The 14,044-nt window shown below is 39.6% G+C and overlaps 1 protein-coding gene across 1 annotated transcript; it reads left to right on the plus strand.

Moving 5' to 3' along the window:
* The first annotated feature begins 5,122 nt into the window (after positions 1 to 5,122).
* LOC115079990 (protocadherin gamma-A11-like) lies at positions 5,123 to 7,857 on the plus strand. The gene has a single exon (XM_029583991.1). The coding sequence runs from the start codon at positions 5,268 to 5,270 to the stop codon at positions 7,689 to 7,691; it is 2,424 nt and encodes an 807-aa protein (XP_029439851.1). The 5' UTR covers positions 5,123 to 5,267; the 3' UTR covers positions 7,692 to 7,857.
* Positions 7,858 to 14,044: the final 6,187 nt, after the last annotated feature.

Below are 14,044 nucleotides of genomic sequence, written 5' to 3' on the forward strand. Positions count from 1 at the left end.
TTTCTACAACAGTCCATTTAATCTCGGCAAAAGTATGATGGCATTCAGTGAAGTGGGCCACTAATGGTTCCTCAATTCTACCTGTTTTAAGTCTCCCATTATTACCGCACTACCAATTTGGTTAGCTTCCCTATTTCTCTTAGCATTTCACTGTCCATTTCACCATCTTGACCAGGTGGATGGTAGTATACTCCTATCACTATAGTCTTCCCCGACACACAAGGGATTTCTACCCATAAAGATTCAATTTTGCATTTAGTCTCATGCAGGATGTTCCTGTTGGACACTATGCCATCCCAGACATAAAGCAGCACACCGCTTCCCAGGTGCTCTTCCCTGTCATTGCGATATAATTTGTACCCCGTATAGCACTGTCCCGTTGGTTGTCCTCCTTCCACCATGTTATTTCCCAAAGATCAGATCTCCTATCCAATTCATCAACAATATTTTCAAGAATATAGATTTAGAATTGAAAGGCCTAACAACAAGTAATAATAATTTTCTATCAACAGCTTAATGATGACATAAATTATCATTTAAAACTACAGATGTTGTCATAAAAAAATAAGGGCAGACAACCTCAAGTTGTGCACAAACCCAATAATTGTGTAGCCTAATGAAATATTTACTGTGGGTCAGTGTAGTAAAGCATATCTTCAAAGCCGAGATTCCAAAAAGAATGTGCACTACTGCTTTATTATGTTCATTCTGAAGAAGAATTAAATTATTATTATTATTCTAGATAACATTTGAAAGGAATGTTATCAATGGAAACTGCCTGGAGTTTCTTTTGGTGACTGATGTGCAGCAATTAATATGCACAAAGTAAGGTTACCCATGTTGCCAAACAATCAGATAGGAACAGAGAGAGCACAAGGAACAAATAATCACATGAGTATCCGATTTTGAGTAACCTTCCAGACAGAAAATATATGGACAATAAAAATATCAAATCTTGTGGAAAATTCTACCATTGTCTCTAGTTCAAATCCAGCTATTGATTACATCTCTTTTTTTAAATAATTTACAGCCTCGGTGTACTTCCTGCTAGGAGGACTTTCGCAAAAAGTACTATTACAAATTGACTTTAATTTAAAAGTTAGCAAATTTACTGCAGGTCAGGACTTTAACGGCCATGTCAAGTAAATAATGTATAACTATCAGCAGTATAGTGGCTCTATAAATATATGAATTGACAATTTAATTTTCTTTTCCCTGTGCATTTAGTTAGGATGGAATTGTAAAATCATATTGGCAATTTAAAAAGAAAAATATATTTTTATTTATTTATTTTATTTTATAACTTTTATATACCGGCATTCGTAAAAAACATCATGTCGGTTTACATGTAACTGAGAAAGGAAATTACAATGATAGGTGGAAGAAAGATAAATAGTTAAAAGGTAGGTTAACTTTACTGTGGTGCCAACATGCATCACAGTTAAAACGCGATTATATATGATAAACCATATTAGAGAAGAATTATATGATAAACCATATTAGAATTATATGATAAACCATATTAGAGAAGAATTAGATAATATTATACAAAGTTAGACAAATTAATTAATTACAGGGGGAGGTGGTGCGGGGGGCGGGGGGTGGAAGGTGAGGGCGTGGGGGGGAGGGGGAGGAGGAGGGGCTGGGGAGGCGGAGGGTGACAGGGGAAGCAGGGGCAATAAAAGGGAGGGGGGAAGAGGGTAGGGTGGTGGAGGGAGGGAGGGGTGCTGTACACGAGATATGGCGAGCATTATGAGTAATTGTACAAGAGGCGGGGGGAAGGGTGTAATAAGTGGGGGGGGAGGGGGTGAAACTGTACAAGTGAGCTGTGGGTAACGGTGAGGATGGTGAGTTGGTAACAGAAAGAGGAAGCTGCTTAGAGGAAGGAAGGTGGTGGAGGTGGGTGGGGGGAGGTGAGGGGGGGGCAGGAGGCAGGGGAAACAGTGAGGGTGTGGGGAAATAAAAGTGTTGCGAAGGAGTTACAGAGCTAGGATTGTGACGTGTTGGGATAGGCCTGTTTAAATAACCAGGTCTTGATTCCTTTTTTGAATTGATTACGTGATGGTTCTAGTCGGAGCTCGGCAGGGAGGGAGTTCCAGAGGGTGGGGCCGGCGATGGAGAAGGCTCTCTCTCTGGTGGTGGTGAGGTGAGCGATTTTGAGTGAGGGGGTGTAGAGGGTGCCAGCAAGGGCGTTTCTGGTGGGGCAGTTGGCCTGGCGGAAGTGTGGCATATCTTCGATCCATGGGGAATTATTTTTGTATAGTGTGTTATGTATGATAGTGAGTGTTTTGTATTGAGAGCGATAGGTGATTGGGAGCCAGTGGAGGTCTTGAAGTATGGGGGTGATGTGATCAGTCTTTCTTGAGTTTGTGAGGACGCGGGCCATGGCGTTTTGTAAGATTTGGAGGGGTTTGATTGTGGAGGAGGGAAGGCCTATTAGCAGTGAGTTGCAATAATCAAGTCTTGATAGCATGGTGGTTTGCATAACAGTGCGGAAGTCGTGTACGTGGAGGAGAGGTTTTAGTTTTTTGAGGGTTTGTAGTTTATAGAAGCCCCCTTTTAGGAGCGAGTTGATGTGAGATTTGAAGCTTAATTGAGTATCTAGGGAAACTCCTAGGTCTCTGACAGTGGGTGGATGCGTGAGATTTTGTGAAGTGTTTTGATGCGTTTGTTGGATGGAAAGGCTGGGTTGATTAGTAATAATAAGAATTTCAGTTTTTGAGGTATTGAGTGCAAGGTGTAGGTTGGAAAGGAGGGAATTGATAGATGCAAGGCATGTTTCCCAGAAGTGCAGGGTTTCGTTGAGGGATTTTTGGATGGGGATAAGTATTTGTACGTCGTCAGCGTACAAGAAGAATTTTAGTTCCAGTTTAGATAGGAGGTGGCAAAGAGGGAGTAGATATATGTTAAAGAGGGTGGAGGAAAGGGAGGAGCCCTGGGGAACGCCTTGTGCAAGAGGAATGTGTGTAGATTCGGATTTATCGAGTTTGATTAAATATTTTCTGTGGTCAAGGTAAGAGGAGAACCACGATAGGGCTGTGTTTGCGATGCCTATCTCTGCTAAGCGTGATATTAAGATTTTGTGGTTCACCGTATCGAACGCTGCTGAGATATCTAGGAGGGCTAGAATGTATGATTGGCCGTGGTCCATACCTTTTAGGATGGTATCTGTTAATGCAAGAAGGAGCTTTTCCGTACTTCGGTTTTTACGAAAGCCGTACTGGGCGGGGTGGAGGATATTGTTGTCTTCTAGGAAGTCGGTAAGTTGTGTGTTGACCACTTTCTCCAGGATTTTAGAAATAAAAGGCAGGTTGGAGATGGGCCTATAGTTTGCAGGGTCATTTTGGTCAAGGGTGGGCTTTTTCAGTAGGGGCTTTACAATGGCGAGTTTAAGCGGGTCAGGAACCGTCCCGAAGGCGAGGGAGCAGTTTATGATATCCGCTAAGGGTCTTGCTATGACGGAAGGAATATTGAGGAGGAGTTTAGATGGGATGTTGTCGGCGATGTGGGTGGCTGGCCGCATCTTTCTTAAGATGGATTTGACTTCCATCGTGGTGGTGAGATCAAGGGATGTGAGGTTAATGTTGTTGGTGGTGGGTGGAAGATCGATGGGAGTGGGGTTAGGGGGGAGGCGAGTGAGAATATTGCTGATTTTATTTTTAAAGTAATCTGCGAGTTTATTGCATTTCTCTATGCTATTATCTTCCTGGGGGGGATGGGGTAGTGGATTTTGTGAGTTCTGCTACATAGGAGAATAGGGCGGTGGGATTGAATTTGTAGTTGTGAATTTTTGCTGCATAGAAGTCACGTTTGGCGTGGAGTGTTGCTTGTCGGTATAGGTGTAGGGTGTGTTTGTAGACTGTTTTGAGTGTAGGGGTGGGTTGCTTACGCCAGGAGCGTTCTTTGGCTCTAAGGTCTTGTTTTAATTTTTTAAGTTCACTGGTGTACCATGGTTTTCTTTCTGTTTGGTTGGGGTTTATTATTTTGTGGATGATGGGGCAGGTGTCGTTGGCTATGTCAGCGGTGAGCTAATCCCATGAGAGGAGGGCATTATCTGGGTTGGTAAGGTCGAGGTTTTCACTTACTTTAATGAAGGCTTGGGAGAGTTCTTCCGAGGAACATGGTTTGTGGTAGGAGATTGTCTTTTTATGTGATTTTGTGTTGGAGGCATTGTTGTTGATGATGAGTTGGGCATTGATGAGGTAATGGTCGGACCAGGGGATGGGTGTGGGGATTGGTGCATGGGGTGTAGAGATGCAGGTATTAACAAAAAGGAGGTCGAGTGTGTGCCCAGCTTTGTGCGTGGGTTTGGAGATGAGCTGTTTGAAGCCCAGGGCTTTGAGAGAGACAAGTAGGGTTTCGCAGGATGTGGTGAGGGGGTGGGTGTCTACGTGGAGGTTGAAATCTCCAAGTATCACTGCTGGGGTGTCTGGCTTTATAAAGTTGGTGATGTATTCGATGAGGGGGGAGGGGTCCTGTTCCAGCATACCGGGGGGGGGCGTAGATGAGGCGTAGTTTATAGGTTTCTTATTTCATTTACAATGGAAAGAAGCATATTGTGTTGCTTCCTGAAAAATTAACATTGGAAATGTAACCTAGAGATCCAAATATGGAACTGTTGGAGAGTGACCCAGAAAACTCCATTTTACTTCACTGTATCCAAACTGAGGGCCATCTATATATTAAGCATTTTACTGTAGACACAAAATGGAAGAAAAGCCTTTCTACATCTGCCCTGAGGTTGCAGGCTGTTTGAGGTGGATACTAATGCCACTATACTGTATAAACATCATTACTGATATTATAGGAAATTAATTGTACTTCAGCACCTTGTTATTTGCAACAACAACAACAACAAAAAACCAGCCACTAAGTAGATATTTCAATCAATAGTAAAACAAAGAAATACATTTCTCCAATTACAAGTCCTAGAATGTTGATTGTACATGCATACAATCGCTGAGGGGGAAATGACTAAAGCTCTGCATTGTGAGTGTTCTTCTTGCAATTATTGGTTGGGACTCTGAGCGCCGCTGTTCACCAATCAGGCGCTGAAATAAAATAAGAGATCCAGCGCTCTTTCCACTGCACTTACACAGCAGAGGGACATGTAAGTGAAGAGTCCGACATTAGCTTAGACATTCAGGTTCTCATCGACTACCACATATATACAGGTCTTGAAAGTACTGCCTTCCTTTAAAAGCGGTCACACAATATCATAATCCTTCACAACTTGGAATCGGACACGAGGCAACAGACAGAGAGAAATGGCAATCACGAAAAGAAACCGGCAATTGAGAGAGAGAGTGCTGTTTTGCTGGATACTGGTTACAGCCTGGGAAGCTGTTTATGGGCAAATTCGTTATTCCATTCCGGAAGAAATGGAGGAAGGATCTTTTGTGGGAAATGCTGCAAAGGACCTGGGACTGGATTTAAGAAAGCTCTCGGCTGGCGGAATCCGCATTATTTCTAGAGGTAGGACGCAGTACTTTGCTTTCAATTCGAAAAATGGATATCTATATATCAATGAAAAAATAGATAGAGAGCAGCTTTGTGGACAGATAATTCAGTGTTTGTTAAATTTAGAGATTCTTCTTGAGGATGCAGTAAAGCTGTATGCAATAGAAATCGAGATTCAAGATATAAATGATAATTCGCCCAGCTTTCTAAACAAAGAAATACTGTTAAAATGCAGTGAGATGACAACACCAGGAACAAGATTTATTTTGCCTGATGCACAAGATCCAGATGTGGGCAAAAATTCTCTCCAGAGCTATGAACTCAGTGCAAATAAACATTTTGCTCTGGATGTACAAACAGGAACAGATGGGGTAAAAAATGCCAAACTGATGATTGAGAAATCACTGGACAGGGAAGAACAAGAAGTTCACCACCTAATCCTCACAGCCACTGATGGAGGAGATCCTGTCAGATCCAGCACAGTGCAAATCCGCGTCCTTGTTCTGGATGCAAATGACAACGCGCCAGTATTTACTCAATCTGTATACAAAGTGGATGTTTTGGAAAACGTGCCGGAAGGAACTGTGGCATTAATCATAAGCGCCACTGATCAGGACCAAGGAATACATTCAGAGGTAACTTATTCATATAAAAAAATTTCAGAAAAAGCTTCTCAGATATTTCAACTGAACTCAAAAACAGGGGAAATATCAGTAAAAGGAAATCTGGACTTTGAGGAATCTGAATTATACGAGATTGAAGTCCAAGCAGAAGACGGTGGGGGTCTGTCATCCCTTTCTAAACTTATATTGCAAGTAGTTAATGTAAACGATAACATCCCAGAAATTTCAATATCATCGTTTGTCAACTCGGTAAAAGAAGACAGTCCTGTTGGTACAGTAGTCGCTCTTCTAAAAGTAGAAGACCGAGATTCAGGCGAAAATGGCCAGGTGATTTGTTCTATACCAACTAGTCTTCCGTTTCAATTGGATAGGTCGTTTGGCAATTATTATAGTCTGAAGACAGATAGAACCTTGGACAGGGAGCAAGTTTCGGAATACAATATAACTATCACAGCCACTGATAAAGGAACACCTCCTTTGTCTGCAGTCACAAACATTCTCCTGCTGATTTCTGATATCAACGATAATCCACCTGTATTTGATCAGGTATCTTATACAGATTATGTTATGGAAAACATACCACCAAGAACTTCTATTTTTTCTGCAAAAGCAACAGATTTAGATTGGGATAAAAATGCTAAAGTCTCTTACTCCATAATGGAAAGTCACATTCTTGAAGTGCCACTGACATCCTACATCTCCATTAACTCAGAGACCGGCGATATCTATGCATTGCAATCCTTCGATTATGAGCAATTCAAAGAGCTGCAAATTCAAGTGAAGGCTGAAGATGGTGGTTACCCCTCTCTTAGCAGCAATGTTACTCTTACTCTCTTCATATTGGATCAAAATGATAACACACCTGAAGTCTTATATCCTTCACCTCCTACCGATGGTTCCACTGGTGCTGAGTTGGCACCTCGTTCCTCCGATCCGGGTTATCTGGTAACGAAGGTGATTGCTGTTGATGCTGACTCTGGACAGAATGCCTGGCTTTCCTATGAACTTCTAAGAACTACAGATCCAGGGCTCTTCACTGTGGGGCTTCATACTGGAGAAATCAGGACAACTCGTTACTTTCTAGACAAAGATATTCTCAAACAAAATCTAGTGATTTTGGTGAAGGACAATGGTCAGCCTTCTCTCTCTGCTACGGTTACTGTCACGGTTGTGGTGGCAGACAGCATCTCCGAAATGGTTTCTGAATTGAGCAGTCTTTCAGCTCCTACAGATACCGAATCGAATCTCACATTGTATTTGGTTATTGCTGTTGCTGCTGTGTCCTGCTTGTTCTTTATTTTCATAATAGTGCTGTTGGCTTTCAAGCTCCTTAAATGGAAAGATTCAACAATGTTTGAGTCTTCCAATGTTAATTTCAGCGCTGTTCCTGCTTCTCAGTTTGTGGGCATTGATGGCGTCAAGGCCTTTCTTCAGACTTACTCTCACGAAATTTCTTTAACCACAGATTCTAGAAAGAGTCAGTACAAACTTCCATGTTCAGGAAAATCAAATACTCTTACTGATACCTTCACATCTGAACAACAAGATTTTTTCTTACTTTCTGATGATTTAGATAATAAGGATCCAATCTTTATTCAGGTGAGTTAATTAATTTGCAACCCTTTTCTCCTGAATCTGAAATCTAAATTAAGTTTTTAAAAGAAATTTGTGTGCTTTTGGTAAATTTTTTATTATACTCCCACAATTTCAATTTGATTAAGAAATGGGTGTGTTGTAGAACAAGCCTTCAGTTTATGAAATTGGAAAGGGTAGACTCGGGAGTCAGGTAAGGAAGTTTTCTTTTGAGAAAAGGTGTTGGATACATGAAACTATTTCATAATGGAGCTGAAGACAGAAAACCTGTAGCAGAATTTAAGACTATATGGGCTAAATACATTATCCTTACTTGTAGCCAAAAAAAGAGTAAAGAGAAAAATGAAATAGGAAATGCTTTATTGCAGTAGGAAAGGGAAATGGGCAGTCTAGAAGAGCTTTGCAATTGATATCTATGCTTTGATATCTTCTTTAGTTATATATCCATGTGTAAAAGTCCTAGTAACAGCATATATATTTAAATCAAATAAAATCAACATCAAAATCAACCATGGTTAAGTCACTTTCTCCTCCTTTGCCCCAGGTACCAACTGAGATTGTAATACCTCTTTGGGGAAGGAACCTATCTATTGCACCTGAATTGTAACTTTCCTTGAGGATGGATTTGGATAGATGAGAAATGAAATCCAAAATAGGGCCATCTATTTTTATCTTTTGCACAAAAAAAAAGTCATTTCTTTGATGAAACATTCTTATTTGTATGTTTGTAAGAATACCAATTTTCAATAGTCTGAGTAAGTCACCAAATATGCTTATAAGTAGGCCTGTGGAGATTTATTTTACTATTTATATTTTACAAACTGTGTGACAGGACCCTCTACCACTTAACCCATATCTCCCACCCAAAAACTGAAGACAATAAAATAAGTGCAAGTTCACTTCTGTGACTTAGCTAGCAGGTATAAAAATACATGGATAAGTCTGGCAATGTGCTCATGTATACCACTTACAAATAGCAACATGTAGGTTCTTCTGAGCCATGACCCAGAATGCCTCTATACCACCACTTATTCTCCCTGTTAACATTTATGAATGAAACCACAAGTAGGAGTGAACTCAGGATGTTTCCAACATAGCATATACACAGCTACATGCTATATATGCACATATGCTGATTTTACAGATGTAACTACCATGCAAAGCTTTCAAAATTACCTCCTTAATTAGTGTAATTTTAAAACAATCCATGTAGAGCTGAAGACTACATATAGAAAGTATATGTGAACTTCAGCCCTAATTTTCAAAGAGGACTAGGAGCATAGAAACATAGAAACATAGAAATGACGGCAGAAGAAGACCAAACGGCCCATCCAGTCTGCCCAGCAAGCTTCACATTTTTTTCTCATACTTATCTGTTTCTCTTAGCTCTTTGGTTCTATTTCCCTTCCACCCCCACCATTAATGTAGAGAGCAGTGATGGAGCTGCAACCAAGTGAAATATCAAGCTTGATTAGTTATGGGTAGTAGGGGAAGTATAAGTAGGGGAAGCATAAGTCAACTGTGAATATTAGTGGGTGTAGGTGGAACCCTGCATCACACACATGCAAACATTTCTGCCTGCTTGTGAGCAGGTGTAATTGTGAACATGTGCACTTACGCACATACTTTCAAAAATCAAAAGTATGCATGGAAATGGTTTCTCTGCTTCAACTCTGCCCCTGGGAATGCTTCTTTCTAGATTGCAAAAAAATACACATGAAATCAGTCCATACATAGTTTTGTGCACACAATCCCTGGAATAATTTTTTAAATGCCAATTTACAGCAAGAACCCTGTATTATGTGTATAAATGCTTTTGGAAATTATCCCCTTAAGGTTTAGTAGGTGATTTTTTTTTTTAGCAAGTTCAAAGTTAAGAACATAAGAATATGCCATACTGGGTCAGACCAAGGGTCCATCAACCCAGTATCCTGTTTCCAACAGTAGCCAATCCAGGCCATAAGAACCTGGCAAGTACCCCAAAACTAAGTTCCTTTTCTCTTGCTTTCCTAAACTAAATAAAAATAGCCATAACGGAAACTCGGAATTTGTAGAAGTTTACTATATATCATAACAATGTTTATGCTAAATTGTTTTACAATGATTTCATTTATATCAATATTTCAGATGTTAAATTTTCAATGTAGATCATTAATCTCTGCTACAGTTTTGTCACACTTGTGGCTGCTTATAAGGCCAGTATCTCCAATACAACTTAGTTTCAATTTTTAATTTATTGTGTTTATAGATCTATTTTAAAGTCAACTGCTGATTCTTCTTAGAATTCCTATCATCAGCAACACCTAAACAGAACCTTTTCTGAAAAAGAGGATTATTTGTGTCTATCAAAAAGATATTTTTAAGTGGTGTTGATGTCTGCACAAATGTAGGAAGTCAGAATCAACAAATGTAAATATCAAACATAAAATGACAAAATACAAATTGAAACTAAATAATATAAATATTGCTTAACAGATACACAACTAGTCACATGATAGCAAAACATTTTATCTATTAGGTTAATATGCATCTTTAAGAGAAAGCCTCCTTGAATAATGGAAACAAAGAAACATAACTGCAGAAAAAGACTATATGGCCTTACCTGTCTGCCCATCCATCCAATTAATTTAGCATTATAATTCTCATCACTTCCTTAGAAATCCTTGTATTTATCACATGCTTTCTTGAATCCAGATACTATTTTTGTCACTACCACTTATACTGGGAGAATATTCCAAACATCCACCACCCTCTCTAAAGGGGCGACTTTTAATGTATTTCCGCCCTGGAGGCGACTGTTCAGTTCCTTGTAAACCGGTGCGATATGTATTCTTTACAGGAACATCGGTATATAAAAAGAATGAATAAATAAATAAATAAATAAATCTTGCAATCCATTGGATTCCAAAAATTGCACTATTCTCTGTTTTAGAAGAGATTCCATTAGTTTGCTCACCTCAGAGGTCAGAATAACTAGCCTGAAGTTTCCAGCCTCCTCCTTACTTCCATGTTTATGAATAGGAACCACAACCATCGTTTTCCAGTCCTCCTGAACTATACCAGACTCCAAAGAAGCATTGAAAAGGTCAGCCAGTGGAGCTGCCAGGACATCTCTAAGTTCCCTTAGTACCCTCGGATGTATCCCATCCAGCCCAATCACCTTATCTACATTAAGTTTAGTTAGCTCCTCACGAACACTGTATTCTGAAAATTGATTGAGGTTTACTTCACTTCCAAACTTATTTGTATTTGTTTTATGTGGTCCTGCTCCAGGCCCTTCCACAGTGAACACTGAACTGAAATATTTGCTAAGCAATTTTGCTTTCTCCTCATCAGTCTCTACATATTCTTCCCCTTCACCTTTGTGTCTCAGAATGCCACTTTTGCACTTCTATCACCAACATAGCTAAAAAAATATTCTTGTCCCCCATTTTACCATATTTGCTATTTTTTCTTCTATTTGAATTTTTGCATTCCTGACTACTTTCCCAGCTTCTGTTAATTTTTCCAGATATTGTTGCCTGCCTTCCTCCTTCTATGAATGCTAACATTTTCTCCCTTACTTTTTCAGCTACTTTTTTAGAAAACCATGTCTATTTTCTTCTTTCTTTTATTTACATTCCTAACAAAAGATTAGTCGCCTTTATGATATCTCTGTTTAGTTTCTCCCACTGCCCTCTACTTCCTCTAGATTTTCCTATCTAGCTAATGACTCCTTGAGGTGCTCCCCCATTTTGAGAAAGTTTGTTTTCCTGAAGTCTAGGACCCTTGCTTTAAAATGAACCTTCATCTCTTGTGTCCTAATATTGAACCACAGCATCCGGTTGTCATTGGTTCCCAGATGATCATTCACTACATCAGAAATACGGTCCCCATTGGTAAGCACAGGTCCAGTATCCCCTCCTCCCATGTTAAATGTGGTTCAGAAATAATAAACTGAAAAAGAGGCAAGTGAACTTGAAAATTAGTATCCAGTTGATAGAGATGAGATAATACCTTAGCTTGATCCTTGGATCATACATGTTTATTTATTTATTTAAAAAATTGTATATACCGCAACAATAAGACATTTGCATGTCTGTCTAGGCGGTGTTGAATCTAGTATAGATGTATTCAAATTTACAGGAACTGGTCCAATTGTTTTAATCTATAAACTAAAGGAGTACATGGATTTATATGGAATGGTAAATGAGGATGCCATGGTTCAGTATTAGATCACAGGTGATGAAGGTATATTCAAAGGCAAGGCTCTTAAACTTTAGGAAAACTAACTTTGTTAAAATGGGAGCAGACCTCAATGAGTCATTAACTGGTTGGCAAAATTTAGGGGAAGTAGAAAAGAAGAAGGCAAAACTAAAAGGAGATATCATCTGGGGTGTGGCAACCTAAAAGAGCTGTTTGTGATGGGTGGTGATAGACTAATATGCACGGACTGGGAGAGGAACCTTAGTGTGATAGTATCTGATGATCTGAAGCATGTGAAGCAATGTGACAAGGCAATAGCTAAAGCCAGAAGAATGCTGGGCTACATAGAGAGAGGAATAACCTGTAAGAAAAAGAGGTTATAATGCCCTTGTGCAGGTCCTTGTTGAAGCCTCACCTGGAGTACTGCATTTAGTACTGGTGCCTGTATCTCAAAAAGAGTAAAGACAGGATTGAGGCGGTCCAAAGAAGGGCGACCAAACTGGTGAGGGATCAGCACTGGAAGACTTATGAGGAGAGGCTGAAGGATGTGAATATGTACACCCTGAAAGAGAGGAGGTGCAGGGGGGAGATATGATACAGGCCTTCAGATAACTGAAAGGTTTTAATGATGCACAATCATCAAACCTTTTCTGTTGGAAAAAAATCAATAGAACTAGAGGTCATGAAATGAAACTCCAGGGAGGACGACTCAGAAACAATGTCAGGAAATATTTATTCCCAGAGTGGGTGGTGAATGCCTGGAATGCTCTTCCAGAGGAGGTGGTGAAGACAAAAACATTGAAGACATTCAAAGGGGTAGGGTATAAACACTGTGGATCCCTAAAGGCTAGAGGATGAAATTAAAGAAAAGAGTGCATGGCATAATTGGGGGTAACTTGCTGGTGTGGCAACAATTACTACCCTTAACAAATAACAGTATCCTGGCTTAATGCAGCTCCATCATTGCTCTCTGCTTCAACAGCAGTGGGAAAATGGGAATTGGATTCAGACAGCAACCAACGAGAACCCCGACTTTGTAGTTTGGAGAAAAAATAAACATGGGGGTAATTTGCTGATGCGACTTTTACTACTCTTATTCATTAAGCCTGATACTTTTGATGCAGCTCCATCATTGCTCTCTGCTTCCATGGCAGGAGTTAGGGAAAATTGGATTCAGACAGCATCCAAGGGCCCTGATTTTTACGGTCTAGGAAACTGATAAGCATGAGGATAACCTGCACAGGGCAGCAGATACTGGCATAAGCTTACTGGGCAGACTGAGTGGATCATTTGGTCCTTTTCTGCCATCATTTCTCTGTTTCTCTGTTTCTATAAGGGCAACTAACATTTTTGTTATGAAAGTAAACTAAAGGGGAAAAAGAGGCCACCATGGTTTTCTAAAGAAGTAGCTGAAAAGGTAAGGAAAAAATGGTTAGTGTTTATAAAGTAAGAGATCACAAAAAAAAAAAAGAGACATCTGGAAAAGTTAAGAGAAGCTGGGAGAGTAGTCAGGAAAGCAAAGAAACAAATGAAAAAAAAAGCAAACGTGAAAAGGAGGAGGAGGTGGTGGAGGCAAGAACAGTAGTTGGATTCAAGAAAACATGAGATAAGCACAGAGGATCTCTAAGAGAGTGGTTGGGATTATAAAGCTGAGCAATTAATGTGGATGAGCAGACTAGATAGGCCCTATGCTCTTTTTCTGCACCTCTTTCTGTTTCTCTGAAGAATCCTATAATTCTCATTTGAATGATGAATATGATTCAGGTACTAAGGATAAAATTATAAGATTCCTTGTACATAGATCCTGAAATAACTTTTTAGTAGGCTCCTAAAATACTACCCAAGGCACCCATCAGCTTGCTTAAGTAGGTGAAAAATTAAAACTGTTTAAATTTTTGGTTATCAGAGCAGAAACTACTCTTTAGTTTGGAACCAAAAACTAGCTTGGGTCGATTATGTAGTAGATAGATATTATGACAACTATATTTGAGCTATTTTCATTTAGTCACAATATATCAAGAAAACATCGGTTCTAAAGATTTTTTTTTTTTTAAAGAAAATATCACTTGCTTTTATATGTACACTACATGAGACAAGTTTGGAAGGAATAAAAATACAATTCTTAGAGGAATCCTGGAATACCTTTTTTTTTCTTTACAGTAAGATTCATGCAATTATGCATC

The sequence above is a fragment of the Rhinatrema bivittatum genome, chromosome 18 (genome assembly GCF_901001135.1).
Source record: "Rhinatrema bivittatum chromosome 18, aRhiBiv1.1, whole genome shotgun sequence".
Taxonomy (NCBI): domain Eukaryota; kingdom Metazoa; phylum Chordata; class Amphibia; order Gymnophiona; family Rhinatrematidae; genus Rhinatrema; species Rhinatrema bivittatum.

Coding starts and splice junctions, on each gene's coding strand:
- LOC115079990 (XM_029583991.1), top strand. CDS start 5,268: ATGGCAATCACGAAAAGAAACCGGCAATTGAGAGAGAGAGTGCTGTTT.